Here is a 24063-nt window from a genome sequence, read left to right on the forward strand (position 1 = left end):
TGATCTGCGTGGGAATTCTGACAGCTCAGTCCCACCCTGAGCAGACTCAAGATCCAATCAGTTATTAATTAAACCCATCATGCAGGACCAGCTCCTGGAGCCAGAGTGATGTCTGGGTGTTACCTCTGCTGAAACCATCCTGGGTCATCCCACCCTGAACACACCCCCTGCTTTTGGGAGGTTTATTTTGTATCAAAGAAATGATTCATCTCGTATAAACATTCTCCTTCCGCCACCATTAAAACCTGTGGGACAAAGTGCTTTAATAGCTCTGCAATTCCTTTAAATTTAAGCTGCTGACACGGCCCTGGGGCTAAAAGATGGGATTCAGCTTTCCCTGAGCAGGAGTTTGGAAAGCCAGGGAGTTCCTTCCTGCCCCTCCAGGCTCCCCAGCAAGGCTTTGTGAGCTTTGTATCCTGGTATTCCAATATTTCCCTGATTATCCTTCCTCCTCCTCCAAGCTCTGAGTTATTTTATCCCTCCTCCTGCTCAAAAGGACTGTTCCATATTCAGACTCTTTGGCATCTCCTAACAAACTGCACCAGCTTCCAACCTCTCCTTTTCCCAGAGGGTTTCTCTCCTTACAGTTGGAATTCTTATCCCCCAGAAAATGATCCCTCTTCACCCCTGTCCTTTTCCACGCTTCCCCACTTCCCTTTGCCTGTCCTTCTTGGAATGGGAAGCAATCCTTGTGGAGAAAAGAGGTATTTTAGCAAACACTGTGTTTGCTTTGTTGTTTTTTTTTTTTTCCTTTTACATCTTTTCTGGTTTATCTTCCTAGGGTGAAAATGTGTGAACGGGGTTCTGTTTGGTCCTAATTCCAGTTTTTCTCTAAAGATAAGAATATTCCTGGGATAAATGAGATTTTTTTTTACAACTGATTCAGTTTCTTTTCTCTCTTCCATGCCATAAACACAAAGAGAAATTTGTTTTTGCGGGGGGGGAAAAAAAGGGAAGCAGATGTTCAAATGACAAATTCATTTTTTTATTACTTTAACCACGAAAAAATGATTCCCTTTCTCACTCAGTTTTGCACTGCTGTTCACATCCTGTATCCCAAACAATTCCCAGGTGTTCATTGCTCAGATTCCAGTTCCTTCAGCTTCCTGAGTGTCTCAAAGCTCCACAGGGATCACCCTCTTCCCAGCAGGAAACAAGGCCAACCAACCAACCAAAACATCTTCAGGGCTCCAAAAAAATCTCCTTCTGTGGCTCTGAGGTGGGAATCTGGGCTGGGAAATGAGGAGACATTCCAGGCCATGGAATTCTGAGGGAATCTGGGTGCTTCTCATCCTAGAAAATGAAGTTGTTGGAGGGAAAAATGAAGTATTGGAGGGAAAAGGAAGGACCAGCAATCCCACCAGAGATCAACCTCAACCATCCTCTGGGGTCTGGCCTGGGTTTATGGGACACAAGACCTGACAAAACACAACAGGAGTGTCCCAACCTGTCCCAACATCTCCCAACCTGTCCCAACATCTCCCAACCTCTCCCAACCTGTCCCAACCTGTCCCAACCTGTCCCAACCCCCCAGTCTTTGACCACTGATGGACAAAACACGGGGAGCAGTGGCATGAGAGGCATTGCCAGACGTGAATCCAGGAGAAAGGCTCAGCTTTCCAGGAAAAAAAAGCCAATTCTTCGGCTACTTGAGAGTTTTTCCCACTTTTTCTTTGCCTGTCTTCGGTCTCCCAGCAGCAACATTGGAGCTCAGGGATTTCTCTTGGATGACACCAGGATTTCAGGCAGGATTTAGTTCCTCAACCACAAGGATCTGGTTAAATCTGAGATCCTCATAAGCTCCTAAACCAAAAGGATCTTGGGCAATTTGAGATCCTCATCAGCTCCTAAACCACAAGGATTTGATGCAACCTGAGATCCTCATCAGTTCCTAATCCATAAGAATCTGGTCCAATCTGAGATCCTCATCAGTTCCTAAACCACAAGGATTTGATGCAACTTGAGATCCTCATGAGTTCCTAAACCAGAAGGATCTGGTGCAATTTGAGCCCCACCCCCCAAAGGCATTCAGGACATTCCCATGTGGATTGGAAATGCTTTGTCCTTCTCACTCTTGGCACCAGGACTAACTCCATCCCCATCCCTTCCTGGGATGAGGTGAATCTCTGGGAATCCTCCACCCCATTTTAGGGCTGGGAACAGGTGTGGACACCAACTTAGGGGCACCTTGTAGCTCCCAAAGCTGAGGAAAAGGTGTCAGCAAGGCTTTGTTTGTTGCTGATCGCTGGGAATTCGACTTCTCCAGTTTTCCTCTAAAGATTGGGAATATTCCCTGCACTCATGAGATTGATACAGTGGGTTCAGCCTCAGCCCAGGTTGCTCCAACCTGGCCTGGGACACTTCCAGGGGCATCCAGCAGCTTCTCTGGGCAACCTGTTCCTGAAGAACATTGACAGGGGGGTGGAAAATTAGGGGAGAGCCACTAATTGGAGATGGAATTGATTCCTCTGGGTTGTAAACAGTGTGTAGCACCTGGAGACAAGGGAAGTGGAGAGGCTGGACCTGAGAAAAATCAGTATAAAATATTATAGATGTCTAAAACAGTCACAATCATACCCTGGTTTTCTGGGAGTCAGTCAGGAGCTCTCAGCTCCCACTCCAAAACAATCCCAAGCTGCAGCTCCCGGCCCTGTGCCAGCATTCCAGCTTTTTCCAGGCTCACTTGGCTTCTCCAGGGGCTGACACGTTGCTTGAGGTGACCAGAAAGACTTTTGGCATCATCAGAGTGGGAATTTGCCGTGGCAGTGGGTTTGGATTGAGGATTGAAAATATTCCTGAACAACATGGAAAGCTCGTTGCTGCTTTTGGGATTGCCCTTCATGGATGTGGGATTGACCCCTATGGATGTGGGATTGATCCCTATGGATGTGGGATTGCCCTGCATGGATGTGGGATTGATCCCTATGGATGTGGGACTGCCCACCATGGATGTGGAATTGACCCCTATGGATGTGGGATTGATCCCTATGGCTGTGGGATTGACCCCTATGGATGTGGGATTGCCCACCATGGATGTGGGATTGCCCCCTATGGATGTGGGACTGCCCACCATGGATGTGGATTGACCCCTATGGATGTGGGATTGATCCCTATGGATGTGGGATTGCCCTGCATGGATGTGGGATTGATCCCTATGGATGTGGGATTGCCCACCATGGATGTGGGATTGCCCACCATGGATGTGGGATTGCCCACCATGGATGTGGGATTGTCCAGTCCAGATCTTTGGAACAGAAAACTGGGAACCAGGCTTGGAAAACTCTGACCCAAGGTCAGAGATAAATGTCTTTTTAAGAAAGCAAAATGGATCATAATAAGGAAAAAACAAACCCAAAAAACCAACAAACAACAAACAAAAACAAACCCCAAAACCCCAAGTTCTCTTTTTTTAGCTTGTTTATGTTTGGGTTCAATCATTTCTTGGAACCAAAGTGCCCAAAAAGCTGGATGTGACTCCCACTCGACTCCCTCCCGGGGGGGCCAAGGAAGATAATCACAATTTCCACCCCCAACTCCACAAGAGCCAGGTCTGGGTGGGCTGGGAAAAGTCAGGTCTGAACCCAAACCAAATCAAACCAACTGCTGACAGAGGGGAAAAGAATCCAGTGGAGCAGATGGAACCCAGCCCAACCAAATCCAGGGGCAGGGATTTGGAATTCCATGTGGAAAAAAACAAAACCCCATCCTTCAAGGATTCCAACGGAATCCTAAAGGAAACGATGTTGTGGGGAAAGCAGAGGGAGGCAGGGAAGACTCACCTGGGATTCAGTTGGCCATGATGTGTTTCACAAAAGCTGGGGAAAAAAAAAAAAAAGAGGAAAAGAAGGGTCATTTTTATGTTTAAAAATGGAATTTTTGTATTATAGTTGTATATATATATGTAATTATATTTATTTTATGTGGTTATAGGTAATTTTGAATTTCGAAAGCAAAGAAACAAGAGGGTTTGATGCAAGGAAATGTTTTTCCTTCTGAATGATTCCCTCATTGTGTGAATTCCATTAATTTATTGAATCGTGGGATTTGGAAATAGAAGGAGACCACGGACCCAACTCTTCATTAAATGTGTAAATATTGATTATTGTCAACATGACAGAGCAGTTAAACCCCCAGGATGACACAACTGTCACCTGTTACCCTTAAAAAAGGACTTCAAAAATGAGTGTTCACCATCCCTCCTGGAATATTTTGGGATTTCCAAGCAGCCTGGAGCACCTAAAGGTGCAAGATTCCACCTTCAGAAGGACCAGCTCCTTTCATTCTGCTTTTCTACAGCAGCAGTGAAATGAAATGGAGGGATTTGGGAAGGTCTGGAAGGGTTCTTGGGACAACAAAGAGGATGCAAAATTTAATTTTTTATTTTTTATTTTATTTTATTTTATTTTTTCTGAGATTTTGCAGGAAAATTTAGGGATTTTCGTGGAATGCCAGAGTGGTTTGGGTTGGGAGGGACCTTAAAGATCATCTCCTTCCAAATATGGGTATATTTTTATCTTCCATATTTTCTGTAAGTGTCAAAAGGGATGTCAATCCCTTTTTTCAGAGGACAAGGAATTGTGGGATCAGGTAGAAAAAACAACGTTAAACTTTAAAAAAATAGGCAACTAAATTTTAAAATAAATATTAATATCTATACTAATATATATTATGTATAAATAATTTCTCTATATTAATATATATTAATATAGATATATATAGATATATATTAATATATATATAAATAATGTCTATATATGTTATGTAATATAAATATTTTTAATTATATAAATTATATCACTATATAAAAATAATTTTACAATTATATATAATAATAATAAAATAAATATCTAGACAATAAAAATTCTATTATTTAAAATAATGATATACATTTAATAATTAATATAAATTTATATATTTAAAATAATTATATAAATTATATCATTACATAAAAATATTTTAATTATATATAATAATATAAATAGACAATAAAAATTCTATTATTTAAAATAATATAAAAATTATAAAAATGAAATAAAATTATAATTTACAGCCCCCTCCTCAGAAAGGACCGTTATGGAAAATGGAATTAATCTTTAATAAATAGAGTTTCTAGAGTGTGAATTGGTGTAAAATCAGGCCCAGCCCGTGGATTTGAACTCGCTCAGGGTAATTTGAATAAAATCTTCCCTCCCTGGGGGTTTCGGACCCACCTTCGTAGTTGATGCAGCCGTTGGCATCTTCCTGCCCTGCCATCAGTTTATCGACCTCCTCCTCCGTCAGCCGCTCCCCTGCACGAGCAACAGCCCCGTCAGCGCCTGGGATGATCCTGGGAATGCCGGAATTCCCGGAGGACACCGGCACAGAGCACGGGGAGCACACAGAGCACACACAGCACAGAGCACAGAGCACAGAGCAGAGAGGGGATTTTCTCCTCTGTGTCGTTTGAAAAAAAAAGCGCTTTTCGTGCTTGAAAGGTGAGGGAATTCCATCCCCCCCAAAAAAGCAGGAGTGAAATAAAGTAATGAAGGGAAATGAACTGAAAGAAAGTTAAATTTTAATAATAATAATAATAATAATAATAATAATAATAATAATAATAATAAATTAATTAATATAAAATAAAAATAAGGGAAGGGAAGGCAAGGCAATCATAAAATAAAATAAATTAAATTAAATTAAATTAAATTAAATTAATAAATAAAATAATAAAATAAAATAAAATGAAAAATAAATAAAAATAAAAATAAAATCAAATTAAATAAAAATAAATAAATAAATAAATAAATACAATAATAAAATAAAATGAAAAATAAAATAAAATAAAATGAAATTAAAAAATTAAAATAAAATAAAATAATAAAATAAAACAAATAAAAAATAAAATAAATAATAAAATAAAATAATAAAATAAAATAAATAAAAAATTAAATAAATAAATAAATAATAAAATAAAATAAAATAAAATAAAATAAAATAAAATAAAATAAAATAAAGGAAGGAAGGGAGGGGAGGAAGGAAGGGAGGGAGGAAGGAAGGGATCCAAAAAAAAGTGAAAAAAATGTAAAAATTAAATTAAAGGAAATAAAAAAAAATAAAATAAAATAATGAAATTAAATGAAATAATGAGATAAAATAAAATAAAACTAAAAAAAGTAGATTAAATAAAAACAAAGTAAAATAGAGTAAAACAAAATAAAGTGGATTAAAACAGAATGAAATAAAATAAAATAAAGTAAAATAAAGTAAAATAAAATAAAATAAAATAAAATAAAATAAATAAAATAGAATAAAATAAAATAAAATAAAATAAAATAAAATAAATAAAATAGAATAAAATAAAATAAAATAAAATAAAATAAAATAAATAAAATAAAATAGAAAAAAGGAAAAAAGGAAGGAAGGGAAGGAAGGAAGGGAGGAAGGAAGGGATCAAAAAAAAGTGAAAAAAATTAAAAATTAAATTAAAGGAAATAAAATAAAATAAAATAAAATAATGAAATTAAATGAAATAATGAGATAAAATAAAACAAAACTTTAAAAATTAGATTAAATAAAAATAAAGTAAAATAGAGTAAAATTAAATTGAGTAAAATAAAATAATAAAATAAATAAGATTAAAAAATAAATAAAATAAAATGAATTAAAATAGAAACTAAAATATAATAAATAAAGTAAAAATAAAATAAAACAAAATAAAAATAAAATAAATAGAATAATATAAAATAAAACATAAAATAGATAACCCAAACACTACCCAGGGTGGCCAGGACGTGGCGCAGCTCGGCCCCCATGACTGTCCCGTTGCCCTCCTTGTCGAAGACCCGCAGCCCCTCCACGAAGTCCTCGTAGGTGCCGGTGTCCTTGGTCTTGGCGATGTGCTGCAGCATGGGCAGGAAGGTCTCGAAGTCAATCATCTTGGAGTTCATCTCTGCAACCACAGGGGGAGAGCAAAGGCACCCTGGAGTCTGGGAGGGCTCAGGATTCACCAGGGGACACCCACCAAGGGACAGCACCCATGGGACATCACTATGGAATATCCACTATGGAATATCCACCATGGAATATCCACCAAGGGACATCATCCATGGGACATCCACTATGGAATATCCACCATGGAATATCCACCAAGGGACACCCCCCAAGGGACGTCATCCATGGGACATCCACTATGGAATATCACATGATTTTACTATGGGACACTCCACCAGGGACACCACATGGCTCTGCAGGCATCCACTATGAAACATCCACTATGGAACATCCACTTTGATATCCACCATGGGACACTCACCACGGGATATCCACCAAGGGATATCCACCATGGGACATCCACTATGGAATATCCACCAAGGGACACCCACCATGGGACACCCACCAAGGGACATCACCCATGGGACACCCACTATGGGACATCCACCATGAGACACTCACAATGGAACACCCACCATGGGTACAAGAACTGTCCCAAAAATTTCTGGGAGAGAAGAGCATAGCAACAGGGAGGTGTTTCTGCAAACATCCCACACCTTCTCACACATCTTCAGCAGAACAATCCCTGCCCTCACAATCAGTCTATCCCTCTGTTTCTCTGGATGGTTTTGGAATATCCCTGGTTTTTTTTAGTCAACACACACAAATTCCTGCCATCAAAGCAACTTTAAAAGGGGAAAAAATTCTCAGTGTAAAACACATCGATGCACAGGGCTAAATTAAACCCTTCTCCTCAGTTTGGGACAATTTTAGTGACTGCAAGGCCACTTCTCTCCTCATTTGTTTTCTGTTTTGCAGCCCTTGTTGTTCCAAAATTAATGTCTCCATCAGAAAATGGAGATGTCACCAGTTCACGGGTAATTCTTGGAGTGACCTTCTCCAAAACACACACACACACACAAAGGGAGGGCACCAACCTTCTGGTTTGGGTCTGCCCAGCAGCTTCATGACCTCAGCCTGGGTTGGGTTCTGCCCCAGAGCTCTCAGGACGTCCCCACACTGGGCATAAGTGATTTTCATCTCCGATTTCGGGGTCCGGTCGAAGAGGGAAAACGCTTCCTTAAATTCTGGGAGGAGAAAAAAAGATGAGGAGAAATTCATTCCACGCTCCCCCAAAGCCAGATCCGCCTGAGCCTTTCATTTGGGAGTCTGGGAACGACCTTGGTGAGCTCTGTGGCCTCTGTTATCTGCAATGTTTGTGTTCCTCCTCCGCTGCGTTTTCCGGTTCCACCAGGGATGGGATCGGAGAGGTCACATTTTTTTACCTCGTGGAATTTCCTCCTCAAAGAACCGAAAACAGGGCGGGAATGGTTGGCCTTGAGAGCCTTCCAGCTCCTCAGGAACACTCAGGAAGGCCCAGGATTCGGGAGTAATTCTGCTCCTGGGATAACTGGGTGTCGTGTTAAACGTGAGGCACTCAGGGAGCAACAGCCCCTGGAGCTGAAGGAGCATCTCCATCAGCAGGGAACAAGATGTGCCATGATGAGATACTGGAATTAGGAGCAAGATATGCCATGATGAGGTACAGGAATTACCACCCACCAAGCAGTTGGTGGGGGAGGGTGAAGGTAAGATGGAAAACCTTATCCCAGAATCTGTCAAGTTGGGAGGGACCATTCTGGGTGATCTGGTCCCAGCAGGGCCACCCCAGAGCACATGGCCCAGGATTGTGTCCAGATGGGTCTGGAATATCCCCAGGGCTGAGCAGAGGGACAGGATCCAGGGAACAGGGTCTGGTGTTCCATCAGCTACTGCCAGCAGGCCAGGTCTCCTGTGTGGAGATGGAATCATTCCCTCCAGAGGTTTCTCATCTGTTCCCTGTCCCCTGGGCCCCCTGCAGAGCCCTGTCCCTTGCAAGGCAGACAGATCCTCTCCATAACATCCTTGGGAACATCCTCATGTCTTCTCTTCTGGCCCTAAATTGAGGCCTAAATTACCACAGCAGTATCCTGGTAAGAACATTCCCACAGGAGATGATTCCTGTTCTGCCCCCAGTTACCTGCAGATGTGGGGACATGGCTTAGTGCTGGACTTGGTAGTGGTGGGCTGATGGTTGGGCTTGATGATCTTCCAGGTCTTTTCCAACCTAAATGATCCTGTGATTCTAATGGGGTCAGAGCAGGAGCCCAGGACACTTCCCTGGACACAGCAGTTCCTCAGGTCCCCTCTCTCTGCTGGAGCTGGAACACCTCAGAGGGCAATAATGGGCTGTTACCCTTTGCTACCATCCTTTATCCTTCAACTCTACTGTTATCCTTTACTTCAGAGCACCCCATCCACAAATATCCCTCTGGCTTTAAATCCTGAATCCCTGAATCCCACCCTCGTCCCACTCTTGCCCTCCTGCACACATTCCCCTCCCACTTTCCACACACAGTGAGTTTATCCCCCTTTTCCCAAGGTCCTGACCCGTTCAGCCACTCAGCCCTTCCCTCTGCACACCAGGTTTTCTCCACCTTTCCCTTCTCAATTCCTTCTCCTTCTCCCACCTCCCCCTTTTTTTCTCCCCTCTCTTCTCCTTTGCTTCTTTCCCTCTGTTCCTCCTTCAGGGTTTGTTTCTCCTCCTTTCTCCCTCCTTTTTAATTTTTACCATTCCACTCACATCTTACTCATCTCCTACTTCATCCAACGCTTTCAAACAACATTTTCTCACTTGGGACTGATTCCCATTCCCCTCGTTTTTTTCTTTGCATCCCCCTCTTCCTCCTTCCCTCCTGGCTCTCTGCTCGTGTCCCCGGTCCCTTGGCCAGCCCCTCATTCCAGCAGAGGGCATCCTTGGATTTTCCCGGGCTCCTTGCTGGCAGTGCAAGGGGCTCAGAGACCCTGTCCCAGCTCTGGCCTGTCCTGGTGGTCTCAGCTCCTGAGGTGGAGGAGAAACCCACCCATCCACCCCCCTGAGCTGCTCATCCACCCACCACTCACCTCCTGCCTGGCACCAACCTCCTGAGCAACTCCCAGAGCTTCCCAACCCACCCCAGTTACTGCCAGCTCTCATTGCCAATTTTTTTCCCCCTTTCTATTTCTGTTTTTTGGTTTCATTTGCATTTGCTGACTGGATGCAAATCCCCATCAAAGCACCCAGGCCAGGCTGGCCACGCTGTCCTTTGCCCTCCTGCAAGCCATGAAACCACTGGCAGGAGCAACCTGTATTTTCAGATGTCTAATTACTGCCTCTCTGCTCATCTTGAATAGCTCCCATTCTTCCCCTTCCAGCAGTTTGAGGGGCTGAAGAGGCCAGAAATGCAGTTTTATAAACACATCCTGCCACAAAGGGCTGGGTCTCACAGCTGGGGGAGGCAGCAGGGCACGGAAAGGTGGGTGTGTGGCTTCACCCACAGACCATTCTGCCCCTGAGAGCAGCATTTTGGGGGCCCAACACGACAATGAAACCTTTCAGGGCCTCCTTGGCACATCAAAGTCTTTTCCTTAGCAAAGAGAAGGGCTTTGGAACGTTCTAGAAGGGTTGGAAAAGACCTTGAGGTGCTGCAGCCTCTGTTTCTCCTCCACCAGCTCGATTCAGAATCAGCTGCCAGGAACCAGTTGGGTCAATGGTGAAGATCAGGGATACCCAAGAGAGGGTGGAATTCCCATTGCTCTGGGACCAGCTGAAAAATTGGGAAACATCCAACCTCCCTGAGACACCTGAGTACTCATCAGGTCAACAGAGAGAGAAGGAGAGGTGACTATTATACATTATTATTATATATATTATAAATCATTGTAGGTATTATTATCCATCTACTGATTTAATATAAACCCCCACATTTAAAGGTGTGACAGGGGAGCTGGAGCTCCTGAAAGAGGAAAGCTGACAAAATTAACAGTGCAAAGTGGAGCTGGAAAATGAGCCCAGAATCAAACAGGTGCAGCTGAAACCCAGGAAAATGAGAGAGCTGGGAATGGTGGAAACTTGAGGGAGCAAGGAGAGAATGGGAAGGAGAGAACAAATCAATCCCACTCTCCTGTGAGTCCCAACTTTCCAGTGGTGCCAGTGATGGCAAGTGGTCCTGGCCTTCCAAAGTGGACACAAAATAAAACCACTCCAAGCACTGGAATGGGATCCTCAGTTCTCTCTCACTGCTGACGCTCCTTGGCAAGGTCTTGACCTGCACAAAAGAGCCCAGAGGGGCAGGGAATTCCAGCCCTGGAGCAGCTCAGCTTCACCTGGGAGGAAATCTCTACTTGGCAACTCTCGGGGTGTCTGGGGACCCCTCTGGGGGCCAAAAAAAACCCCTGAGGAACAGGGAAAAAGGAAAAAGAAGCAGAGAAGGGGAGGAGGAAAAGAGCTGAGGAGCTGGGGACAAGCAGGGCTTTCCTGCTCCCTCCCCAGGTGATGTCCAGGCTGTTGGACACTCGTGGAAGAACCTCTGGACCGACTGTGGGGTTAAGCTGGAGTGGATTTGGGGTTCCCCCCCAGTGCCAGCACACACAGGGGGACTCTGAGACGCTGCTGGAGCTGCTGGGGAGGTCTCAGAACCCTCCTCACACACGTTATCTGCTTCCTGCCCCTTGGCTTCCCCTTTGGTGTTTCAAGGCCATCCTACTTCCCAGTCCTGCATTCCCAGATTTCCCAGTCCTACATTCCCAGATTTCCCCAGAACAAAAGTCAGCTGCAAAAGGAAAAAGAAAACGAGAAAGAAGGCACAGCTTTTCATTTCTAGAGATGTCCTGCATCTGCTCTGGAATCCTGGAGTCATTCAGGCTGGAAAATCCCAGTCCAACCATTAAACCAGCACTAAAAAGCCACCAGTAACCCACGTCCCCCAGGGCCACATCTCCAGGGGTTTTGAGACCTGCTCTCTTTTTGACAACCCTGGATTCCCTCCAAATTTGCCCTTTCCCAGCCATCCCAAGTGCTGGTGGCCGGACAAGCATCCCAGTTTTTCTGCAGGGCTCTTTTCCCGTTCTCTGATAGAATCCCTGGAGCTCGTCCTGCTCAGGGAGATGGAAAACAAGGCCCAAAAATTGGGAGTGTGTCCTTTCCAATCGCCCCCAAACTTTAGCTGAGGAGACATCCAGATGTTTTGTGCTGCTGGAATCACCCCAAGGGTTTGGAGCTCAGGATTGGGCCTTTCCTATGGTTCTCCCTGGACTCTGGGACTTGAAAAGGGGCAAATTCCCAGAAATTAAAAGCTGGGTCTAATCTGAAGTCACTTTTGAGCTGTTGGTAGAAAATAGAAACTAAAGCCATTAAAGGAGGGGCTTGAAAATCCATAATGTTGGAAGTTTGTGGCAAAACCTCAATCTCCAGGATATTATGGCATTTTCCAGTACAGCAAATCCTTCCTTCTGTATCTCTCCTCCCTGATTTATTTATTTTTTCCTGTTCCAATTAGCCCCTTTTCTGATACCATCTTTTGCAGGCTCTCCCGAGCCCTGCCAAGTGTTTTAAACAGCAAAGCAAAGCTCTCCCAGATGTTTGATTCCATCCATCAATTATCCTGGAAGTGAAAAAAAAAAAAAAAAAAAAAAAAAAAGCAGGCTGGTAGTTGAGGGAAAAAGGGGACAGCTGCAGGCACAGCGTTCCCAGATTTCGGGCCTGAGGTTTTGGGATCATTTTTCTTGGGCTGGGACAAAGGTTTCAGAAATTAATGCTGATGTTTTGCTTTGAAAGGAGCAAAAAGAGAAGCCGTTTCTGTGATTGTTTGCTGGTTTTGTGTGGAACTGTAACACATTAAATTCTGATTGAACACAGGGAAAAGTTCTCCAGAGAGGGTTGGGTTGGGGCACTTTCTCTTGAAAGGGTTCATGTTTTTTTTTTAGTGTGTTTTGGTTTGTTTGGTTTTTTTTTCTAAAAGTAAAAGCACATATTTGGGCTGAGGTTTTGGGGGTGTAACTGCTCTAAAACAATCCCTGACTTTCTCCCTTTTCTTTTACCAGTTCCACACATGAATTGGAAAGGGGACAGAGCACAGGAAAAGCCAGGAGTGAAAGCACAGCAAGCACAGCCTTCCCAAGGTGGCTCCAGTGTCCCCCCCTCTGCTCATGCCAGGACTTGCCAGCCCCTCCTGGGACAGGATTTGCTGTGCAGAGAAGAGAAACATCTTCCTCACCTTCGATCTGGTCAGGGGTGAACTCCACCTGCAAGACACAAAGAATGACCCCAGGTGAACCCGGGGAAACTGAGGCACAGGGGGAGATGCTGCTTGAGGGTCTGTCTGATGGGGCTGGGGAGGTCCAGGGAAGACACCTTCCACCAGCTCAGAGTGCTCCAACCTGGCCTGGGACACTCCCAGGGATCCAGGGGCAGCCACAGCTTCTCTGGCAAATCCATTCCAGTCCCTGCCCACCCTTCCAGCCAGGAATTCCTTCCCAATATCCCATCTAATCTAAGCCTGCCCTCTTTCAGCTTAAGGCCATTCAGACTGTCAGCCCTCAGCAAATCCACCCCATCCCTCTGCACTTCCAGCTCCTGAAAGATCAGAGAGGAGCTGGAGCTCTTCAAAATGTCCCAGCTCCTGCCCTGCAACTGCCTTGGACAAGAAACAGATTGAGCTGCCAAAGAGTCCCTTGATAAGGGGGGCACAGGGAGAGCTCTGCTTTTGTTTCCCAACACTCACAGGGCTCCCAAAATAATCCCTCTGTAACCCAGAACCACTTTCCCATGGGCCAAAACTTTCCCTGTAGAAAATCAGAGAGTCCCAGAAAGGTTTGGGTTGGAAGGGACCTTAAAGATCATCCAGTGCCAGCCTTGCCACTGGCAGGGACACCTTCCACCAGCCCAGGTTGCTCCAGCCTGGCATGGGACACTTCCAGGGATCCAGGAGCAGCCACAGCTTCTCTGGGAAATCCATTCCAGTCCCTCCTCACCCTCCCAGCCAGGAATTCCTTCCCAATACTCTCCCCAGTATCCATTGCATGGTCTGACAACACCCACATCAAACCCCAAAGCAGGCAGAGAAAGCAGAAGTGAGGGGTGAGTTTATAAACATCCCCCAAGGGATTCAAACCCCCTGTGGATGTGGCACTTGGGGACACGGGGCAGTGGTGGCCTTGGCAGTGCTGGGGGATGGTTGGACTCCATGATCTGAAGGGTCTTTTCCAACCTCAACCAATCTTCGATTCCCAGATGATTTCCTGAGTCCCATCTCCATCCAACCCACAACCTGTGTGGTTCCACTTCCCACAGGGAACACCCAACCACTGCCTTTTTCCATCCTGTCAGCACAAGCTGCAGGGAAAAGTGCACCCAGGCACCTCTGCCTGGCAAAGTTTGGGGGAAACCCAAAGCTTTTATTTCTACCCCCAGCCCTCCTCCAGTTTCTCTCACCAATTTTCCCCCTTCTCCACGTGAAGATCGAGCTGGTTTAGGGCAGGAATAAACCCCCCATCCTCACAGCCCAGCTTTCCAACAATTTGGGAGAAGTTAGCACGTTGTCCAGGGCCTCGTGCATGTTCTGAGCTGGGCATTTAATTTCAATTTAGTAGTTATTGCACGTTACACAAGTGGGGATTAAAACCACATTGGTGGAGGTTTCGCAGCTATGCGAGAAATGCAGATCTCGTTACAGGGCTGCTCCACAGCCAGGGTGTGTTTGTCTGCAATGACTCCCTGCTCTTCCAGGGGCAGATTGGAGAGGGGGGAAAGGCTGGGAATGGCTGGAGGGATGATGGGAAGGCAGCGTGGAGGGGGAATTTCTCCCTTCCCGCCCCGGTGCCCACGCCTGGAACACGAGACAGCCCCGAGGAGAGGTTGTTCCTCATCTGTAAATCAGAGAAACCCCCTCCCACCCACAGGCAGAGGCACCAAACAAGCCCTCTGAGGCCACATCCACACCAGGAGCAGGCAGATGTCTTGGCTGAGCTCTCAGAAGATGAATTCTTAGAAGATAAATTCTCAGAAGATAAATCTCCAAGGCAGGATGTGTTTCTGTGAGGGGTTTCCAGGGCAGGACCTGCTGCAGAGCCCTGAAAACCCCTAAAAATAATCAAACCATGACCTATTTCTCGTTCTCTCATCCCCTCCTTTTCAAAGAGCTGCGAAGGGGCAGGTTTTGGTTGCTGCTGCTGCTGCAAACAAACAGCCCCAGGTTGCACCAGAAGGGGTTTGGGTTGGATATCAGGAGAAATTCCTGTATGGAGAAGGGTTGTCAAGCTTTGGGATGAGCTGCCCAGGGCAGGGGTGGAGCCCCATGCCTGGAAGTGTTCCAAAAACCCATGGATGTGGCCCCTGAGGAGCTGGTTTAGGGGTGAACATGGTGGGGATGGTTGGACTTGAGGATCTTCGAGGTCTTTGCTGCCCTTTGTGAGTCTGGGCAAGTTCCTTCCGTGGCAAAGCAGAAATAATGGAACAAATGAGCACTTCTTGTGCCCTGGTTGGTCTGAGATGAGGACTGTAAAGGGAAAACCAAGCAGGAAAATTAGAATTGTGTGGGAATCACCCTGTGAGGGCAGAGCAGACCCTTCCAATCCACCTCTTTCCATCTGCACAAGTCTTGGCCTTGCACAATTTTAACCAGTTTGGTCCAAATGCCCAGAGAAGCTGTGGCTGCTCCACCCCTGGAAGTGTCCAAGGCCAGGTTGGAGCAACCTGGGCTGGTGGAAGGTGTCCCTGCCCGTGGCAGGAGGTGAAAGGAGATGATCTTTCATCTCCAGCAATCCTGAGCCACCAAAGCCGCACCTTTGCCTTTAAACTGCTCCAAAATCTCCCGATTCTGCCCTGCTGAAATTTGGATTTATTTCAAACTGAAAGACAACATGGGAAGCCTTTACAATCCACAGATTTCCATCTCTCCACCCCTCAGACCAAGGCTTTGTACCTCCCTGTGCCACAGACACACAGAAGTTGTTCCCTGGCAGCTGCACAATGAAGGAGTGGGAGAGAAAACTGCCCCTCCAAAAAATGTTTAAAAAAAACCCCAATATCATCATCTATTTTAGGGACCACTGAGCAATTCCCCAATTTTCGTGGGGAAAAAGCTGTTTTCATTAACTAAGAAAACAGGTTTGGGTTTTGTCTTCTACTTGATGACAGTTTTAGTTGGAAATGAGGGAGAAAAACTCTTCCAGATTGGTCAAAATGTTCTCTTCAGCCCAAACTGAAGGAATTTCGATCGTTAACAATTTTGGGATATTTTTTTTTTTCCTATATAAGAAGGAAAGAACCCTCAAAGATTAATAATTGCTTCAGATCAAAACAATCCAAACAGGGAATTAACTGCAAAAAAGCTGAAACCAGTCATTTTCTTTATCCTCCTCAGATTTTTATTGGAAAACCCTTGGCAAAGTCTTGGGTGCATTTGCAAAACATTCTGGTCCCACCAAAATGCCTTCTGGAAGTTTTCCTCGAGTTTTTTTTTTTTTTGGGAACCATCCCCCAGCTCTGTGAACAAGGGACATACACAAGGATTGACTGGCCTGGAAAATCCAGCTGGAAAATTCCCTGGATTTCCAGTGCTGTCCAGGTTTGGAGCTGGGGGTGAGTGGAACATACCCAGAGGAAGCTTTTGGGTGGGTTTTCATCCATCCCTGCTCAAGGTTTGATTATTTCTGGGCCCTGATCTGCAATTCTTGGGGGTCACTTGGTGATTTGAGTCATCTCATGTCCCCTCTTCCCATGAAATGTTTTACTGGATCATGGAATCATGGAATGGGTTGGGTTGGAAGGGAACTTAAGGATCATCCAGTGCCACCCCTGCCATGGGCAGGGACATCTTCCACTGTCCCAGGTTGCTCCAACCTGGCCTTGGACACTTCCAGGGATCCAGGGGCAGCCACAGCTGCTCTGGGAAATCCATCCCAGTCCCTCCCCACCCTCCCAGCCAGGAATTCCTTCCCAATATCCCATCTAAATCCACTTTTTTTCAACTTAAACCAATAACCTCTGTCCTGTCCCTCCATGCCTTGTCCCCAGTCCCTCTCCAGCTCTCCTGGAGCCCCTTTAGGCCCTGCAAGGGGCTCTCAGGTCTCCCTGGAGCCTTCTCTTCTCCAGGGGAACCCCCCCAGCTCTCCCAGCCTGGCTCCAGAGCAGAGGCTTCATGGGATCAAGGCTATGGATTGTTTCCTAACCCTGAAATTCCCTTTCCACTTCCAGGCACTGATTCATTCCTGTCAGGGAAGCTGCCAAATTCCTGTCAGTCTGGGCCCAGCTGCTCCCAAGGGAGGCCCAGGAGGGAGAAAAGGGCTCTCTGCCCTCTTCAAAGCTGTGCCACCATCCCAGCCTGGCTGGGAACATCCTGTGCCTCCAGACTGACATGGAGTGGGATAAATAAAGGAGAGAAGGAAGGAGCAGAGATGCCTTTGGAAGCACCAGGGCAAATTTAATTCCCCTTATGTCTGGAGTCCACCCAGGAGCACTGAAGCAAATTGTTAATGGGGAATGAGAGGCTTGAGCACCACCTGAATTTTATGAGCAAGGCAAATCCTGGGAAAGCACCAGTGGAAGCTGCAGAGAGCAAAAAGGCTTTGGATTGGGAACAGAGCCCTGACAGGCTGTGGAATGTCCAACCTCTGCACCCCCTGACATGGAGAGAATGGGAGAGAGGGCAGGAGAAACCACTATTCATGAAGGGAAAATATTGTGCCATGGACTTCAGCTGATGGGAATTTGGAGGGGGATCCCTCCCAAAGCATTGTCCTCCCACCAGGACCTGAAATCCTCAGGTCAGGGTTTCCTTAAAAGGCCCACAGGCACTGAATTTGGATTCCCACCAGAACCTCAGATCAGTTTTTCCCTCAATATTCCCACAATACTGAACTTGGATTCCCCCATGAGCTGAAATCCTCAGGTCAGGGTTTCCCAAGGAAGGATCACAGGCTGCTGAATTTGGATCCCCTGCAGCTTCACAGGGATGATGGATGGGGCAAACACAGGATGTTCTTCCAGCCATGGCAAAGATTGCCCAGGTTCAGGCTCCTGTTCCCCTCCGTGGTCAGCCCAGAGCCAGCATTTTGGAGCAGAACCATCCCTTGTTTTAGAGCTTTGCCTCGGGCAGGGCTAAAATCCAACAGCCAACACCTGGATTTTGGAAAAGCCCCCAGGCTGGCAGAAATACAAAGCAGCACCAGAGCCATGCAGTCCTCGAGCACACACATTTAAGAGCCATTTGCTGCTCACTAAATCAAAATTAAATCACAAAAAGCTCCCAGAAGTTCTCCCTCCTCGCCAGAGCGCTGCTCCTTGACAGCAACTGGGACCCGGAGCCTAATCCCAGAAAATTCCAAAGGAAACATTTCCTACAAAACTCACAATGGGGTCTCTTGTCTTTCTTTGCTAAAATTCCAAACCTTTAGGCCTCAAGACTCGCTCCTCCAATTTCTCAGGCTCGGGAAGGAACCTCTGAGGGAGGAGGAGGCCCAGGCTGGGCTTGGAGTGACCTGGCAGGTGTTTGCCCACCTCAGGACCCTTCCCAAAGCTGAGCCCAGCAGGGACATTCCTCCCCCAAAATGTTCCTGCTGAGCCAACAACAACACTGGTGATGACAATGGAAACGGGGCAGCACCTGGAAGGGATAAAACCCAGGGAAAAGTAGCTTGGAGAGGGAAAAGTGAGAGGGTGTTGGGCACGTGCAGCCACCACCTTGAGCTGGCTCGGTGCCTGAGCTGCAGAAAGCTGGGCTGCTGGCAGGGGTTCCTGCCCATGGAAAGAGGTAAAGTGAGATTTAAGGTCTTTTCCAACCCCAGACGCTCCAGGATTCCACGGTCAGGCTGAGGGATCCAGGATGGGACGCTCTGCCTGGAACGGGGAAAACAACCGGAGCAACGCCCTGGATTGCAAAGGGGACTGAAGGAGGGGGGTCAGGCTGGTGTGGGGGCTGAACAGAGCTGAAACCCACAGCAATCCCAGAGGGAACACACAATTCCCAGAGTGAAACACACAATTCCCAGAGTGAAACACACAATTCCCAAAGGGAAACACACAATTCCCAGAGTGAAACACACAATTCCCAGAGTGAAACACACAATTCCCAAAGGGAAACACACAATTCCCAGAGTGAAACACCCCAGGAGTGAGGTAGGACAGGGAGAAATCCCCGGATAAAGGAACCACCAATAATTTCTCCAAGGCTGGCCCAGCCTGGACCCCCCTGACTGACAGCCCAGCCCCTTCAACCTGCAAAGCTCAGCCCAAATTTTACCAGCAGGGACTTCCAACATCCCCTTTCCTGGGAATGTGAGTGGAGATTCCCTGCTGGAGCAGGGACACCCCTCAAGGTCACTCCCAAGAGCTTTGCCCGCTGTCCTCGGTCTGGGTGAGTGACGCCAATCTCTGCTCAGCAACTGCTTTTGCTTTCATCCAATTTTTAATATAATTGCTTCACTATTGCTTCCCAGTGCTCTTTATTTTAACAGCTGTTCCAGCTCCCACGCTGGGTAGTAAATAATTTTGTTTAAGACCTTTTTGCCTAATTTTTGTCCTAATAAATCATGTGTATTTCTATAAATATATATATTTATGTATGTATCTATAAAGATATCTGTACATCTTTTTGATATAAAAGCACATATAAATAAATACAGAAATATAAAAAATATAGATATAAATAATATATAACTATATATTACTATATATAGTTATATAACATATATATGTGTTATATATACATATATATATACATATATATATACATATATATATTACTATATATTACTATATATAGTTATATAACTTATATATTATATATTATATTTTATATTTTATATAGTATGTTATTATATATAGTGTATATATACTATATAACTATAACTATAACTATAACTATAACTATAACTATAAGTATAACTATAAATATAAATATAAATATAACTATAAATATAAATATAAATATAAATATAAATATAAATATAAATATAAATATAAATATAAATATAAATATAAATATAAATATTTGCCATCCTTGATCTTGTAGGACAAAGTTGTATAAAGGTTCAATGACAACCCTGTCCATAAACCCTTGACCAAGTCCGGGCTGGGATTGGATCCAGCACATTCCAAATCTCTCCCCCTCCAAAAAAATCCTCTTTTCAATGAGTTGTAAAAAAAATTGACTCTAAAATTTGGAAGATCTTTGTGAAAATTTCCAGTTGATGGATCAAATCCAATGGGAATGTGCATGGGATTAGCATGAAAAAATCTGGAATAATGGGATTTACTTAGGGGATCTATCTCATATTTAGGCCACTGGAATTGGCATTACAAGAGAGGCACAAAACGGCCCGGGACCATCAGACAGGGGGAGGAAGATAATGGGAAAATCCCATGGGATTCTGGGTGGGAAATGAGGTTCTTCGATCATTATCATGATTTAGGAAAGTCAGGAAAATTGAAACAAGAAGGACTCCTCTCTACCACAGAAATATTTTTAGTTTTGAGACTTTTTAGTGTGGCTAAAAATGATGACTAAGGATTCCAAATACAAAGCTGCCTAATAAGGCCCGAGAATAAATGGAAATAATTTGACATATTCACAGTAAAAGATGCATTTTGAGAATCTTTTCTACATTTATTTCTTCTAAGGAAGGTTGGTTTTTTCCATTTTTTTTTTTTTTAACACAGATTCTTTTCTTCAGGAAAACAAGACCTGTTTTTATCCTACAATGCAAAAATGGGACGTTCAGAGAATTTAAAACCCCTTAAAACAATTTTGTTTTTCAGACCTTTTTACGACGATCCAGGGAGGAATTCTGACCTCCACCAGCTGCCCTGAGCTGGATTTCTGGAGCAGAGCCAGCCCCAGCACAAACAGCTTCAATTTGAACAAAAATTTTAAAAAAAAATAAAAAATTTTAAAAAAATTGCTGATAAAAAACCATTTAATTAAAAAATTCCCAGGAAAACCTGTTGAGAAAATACCAATTTTTCCCACTCCAGTTGGGTGTGGAAAAGATAATGGAATATCCTCTGAAGGGCTGGTATCACCCCAGCACTGCATTTGGAGTTATTTATTATTTAGGAACTCAGGACACGTCTTTATAAAGCTCGTTATAAAGCACGATAAGAACCGTTAATTGCAAAATGTGCTGAAGGGCAAGAGAAGAACTTGCAAAAATTCAGTCCTACGTGGATGAAAACAGATTTGGTGAGGCTGAGATTGTGTGCACTGGAAAAATATGGATATTTTTGAGGTGGTTTTTTTTTTTTAAAGATACCTCCTGTCTCTCCTGCCCCTCATTCCACAACGTCACCCGATCCCAGCCGAGAATTCCCACAATGTCACCCTATCCTGGCCTTCTCCCCCTGCTCCTTTTACAGGCAGGAATGTCGAGTCCAGAGGTGTTGGAGGGAGCTGGATCCTGCTTATCCAAGGTCATGGAAGAGTCCTCCTCTCCAACTCTGGGAGTCCTTTCCAAACTATCCCAAAGCTGAATTCCTTCTAATCCAACTTCTTGATACAAATCATGGCTTTTTTTTTTTTTCCCCCTACCAGGATTTAAAATCAAAGATTTTCAAGGTTTTTGTGATTCCAGGCAGGGTTTCCTCTGCCAGAAATTCCCAGCTGTAGGATTTGATCCCGTGGAGAAGAGGGAAAGGATTTCCACACGGGATCTGCTGTGCTGAGCTCGGGGGGGACACCGAGACAGAGCAACTTATTCCTGTTCTTGTGCACTTTCCACGTTTTCCTGAAGGGAAAACTGGGGTTTGAGCAAAGAAGAGAAGGTCCAGGGACACTCAGCAGTTGGAATTGTTCAGTTTGGGGAAGAGAAGGATCCAGGGAGACCTGAGAGCCCCTCCCAGGGCCTAAAGGGGCTCCAGGAGAGCTGGAGAGGGACTGGGGACAAGGGATGGAGGGACAGGACACAGGGAATGGCTTTAAGATGAAGGAGAATAGATTTATATTGGATATTGGGAAGGAATTGTTGGTGGAGAGGGGCTGGAATGGATTTCCCAGAGAAGCTGTGGCTGCCCCTGGATCTCTGGAAGTGTCCAAGGCCAGGTTGGAGCACCCTGGGCTGGTGGAAGGTGTCCCTGCCCATGGCAGGGGGTGGCACTGGATGATCTTCAAGGTCCCTTCCAGCCAAACCATTCCATGATTCCCTAATTCTCTGATTCTACAATTATTTGGTCCAAATCCCCATTAAAAGGAAAGCTGGGAGATGCTGCAAAGCTCCTCTTCTCTTCCCCAAGGGCAAAGCCTCTTCCCCAAGGACAATTCCCAAAGAGCAACGCCCTGCAAAGAAATCCTACTGTGTCTTGCAGTGTCTATCCCTCATTTACTGTGGGAAAGCTGCTCCTGGATCTCTGGAATTGCCTGGGAATGGTGCACAGGGAGCAACTGCTCATTTTCACATCTTTATTTCCTTATTGCATTTTAGAAGTCAAAAGGTCACCCTTTGAGGGGCCATTTCACGGGCATCTGCACAGGAATATAGAATTTCCTTTTGCCTTATCATTTTCAGGGAGAAATTTCTCAGATCTCCACTAAAAGTTCGATTCCCATGGGAAAAAGAAAAAGTGCCTTTGAAAGGGAAACTGATCTCCAGCATCATTTCACTGGAATTCCCTAATTCCTGGCTTTAAAACCTGGAGTGTTTCCTAAACATTTGCAGTTCCCTGTCAATGGGGGGTTCACTGAGAGGGCGATTTAATTAATTAATTTCATCTAATTCTAAGTGGACATCCAAAATCCTAAAGGGCAAATTAATTACTTAATCAAATCCCAAATTAGGCAAGTCAGGATTAGAGGAGGGACCCCAAATTCTCTTAAAACCTATTTCTGAAATGACCCTGGAAAGGAGGAGGAGAAGAAGGAGAAGGAGAAGAGAAGGAGAAGGAGAAGGAGAAGGAGAAGGAGAAGGAGAAGGAGAAGGAGAAGGAGAAGGAGAAGGAGAAGGAGAAGGAGAAGGAGAAGGAGAAGGAGGAGGAGGAGGAGAAGGAGAAGGAGAAGGAGGAGGAGGAGGGAGAAGGAGAAGGAGAAGGAGAAGGAGGCTCATGCCCTTTGGAGGAATCCTTGGGGCAGGACCTGGAAGCAGCAGGTCATTCAGGAACTCTGGATTTTTGCCCCAGTTTCCCTCTGCCTTCCAAAACACACAGTTCCCTTGTGTTGGGTTTTTCTGGAAAACCAAAGGGAGTTTTCCTGACTCACTTCCAGGAAGCCCCAGGCTGTTGCTGTCAGCCCAAGTGATGCATTCCAGGCCAAGAGAAATTAATTCCAAGCCCATGATCCAGCCCTGGCCCTTGGATAGTCAGTGGTCAGTCCCAAGCACAGTCAGACCTTCCCGCAATTTCCCAGGGGAGGAACAACAAGTGTCCTGCTTGTTGGGATCAGTGGGAATCAGCCTCATTCTCTGCTCAGATCCACCAGCTGATTGTGGGGAATGTCCTCTCCCAGCATCCCAAACCCCCCCACCCCAGCCTGTTCCCCGGCTTAGAGCAGACCCTACCTTGACCGAAGCCGGGTTGAACTCCACTTCTTTTTTGGGTTCTGGTTCCGCCGGTTTAGGCGCCGGTTTGGGTTCTTCCTTCTTAGGCTCGGCCTTCTTAGGCTCGGGCTTCTTGGGAGCCATCCCGGGGCCGGTTTGGGAAGGGCCGGGAGTTGAGGGATGGAGGCGGGGAGGAGATGCTGCCGCAGGATGAACCCCGGGCACACGCGGGGCTTTATCCCTGTCCCCTCCTGGAGTGGCCGCCACCCCGTCACATGCCCGGCCTCACAAAGGGGGCACTGCTATAAAAGGACAAGACACTGCCCCGGCTATTTTGGAGCCCCCCGGCCCCGGCATTGTTCCCAATTAGCGCGTAAATGGAAAGAGGATTCGGGGGCTTGAGCGGGGGCTCAAGACATTTTTGGTGCGCTGGCTGGGGGGGGGGGAAGGTCGGGTTTATCCTCCCCAGGGGCCATCCTGCCACTGCCATTCCCACCGCGGGGCTTTTTTTTTCCAGCCTGGCTGGCACCCCTGGCCTTTGTCGTGCAGCGGCACGGCCGGAGATAAGCCCGGGTTTATATTTAGAGCTGAGGATGCGGCTCCACGGGAGGCTGAGCATCCGCCCATCGGCTGGTGAGGAATTCCCGGCTCGGGTTAACACACGCGGCTCTTCTTTTCCCCGGGAAGGTGCCCGGCACCCAGAATTCCTCCTAGGAAAACCTAAGGGGCAGGGAAGGCACCGCGCGGGCTGAGATTTTCCAGCCTTTTTTTAGG

The 24063-nt window shown here is 45.7% G+C and overlaps 1 protein-coding gene across 1 annotated transcript; it reads right to left on the reverse strand.

Annotated features, from left to right (window-relative positions):
- Nucleotides 1-1007: 1007 nt before the first annotated feature.
- Nucleotides 1008-23433, reverse strand: MYL3 (myosin light chain 3). Its single transcript, XM_050310017.1, has 7 exons — nt 23311-23433; nt 13044-13071; nt 7908-8057; nt 6755-6928; nt 5211-5288; nt 3780-3815; nt 1008-1293 (listed from the first exon to the last, which is right to left on the reverse strand). The coding sequence occupies exons 1-6, from the start codon at nt 23431-23433 to the stop codon at nt 3787-3789; spliced, it is 582 nt and encodes a 193-aa protein (XP_050165974.1). The 3' UTR covers nt 1008-1293; nt 3780-3786.
- Nucleotides 23434-24063: the final 630 nt, after the last annotated feature.

This window comes from Myiozetetes cayanensis, unplaced genomic scaffold (assembly GCF_022539395.1).
Source record: "Myiozetetes cayanensis isolate MyiCay16 unplaced genomic scaffold, myiCay2020 scf1, whole genome shotgun sequence".
NCBI lineage: Eukaryota > Metazoa > Chordata > Aves > Passeriformes > Tyrannidae > Myiozetetes > Myiozetetes cayanensis.

Coding starts and splice junctions, on each gene's coding strand:
- MYL3 (XM_050310017.1), bottom strand. CDS start 23,433: ATGGCTCCCAAGAAGCCCGAGCCTAAGAAGGCCGAGCCTAAGAAGGAA. Junction 13,072..23,310: donor TCAACCCGGCTTCGGTCAAG/GTAGGGTCTGCT, acceptor TGTGTCTTGCAG/GTGGAGTTCACCCCTGACCA. Junction 6,929..7,907: donor GGGCAGACCCAAACCAGAAG/GTTGGTGCCCTC, acceptor CTGTGGTTGCAG/AGATGAACTCCAAGATGATT.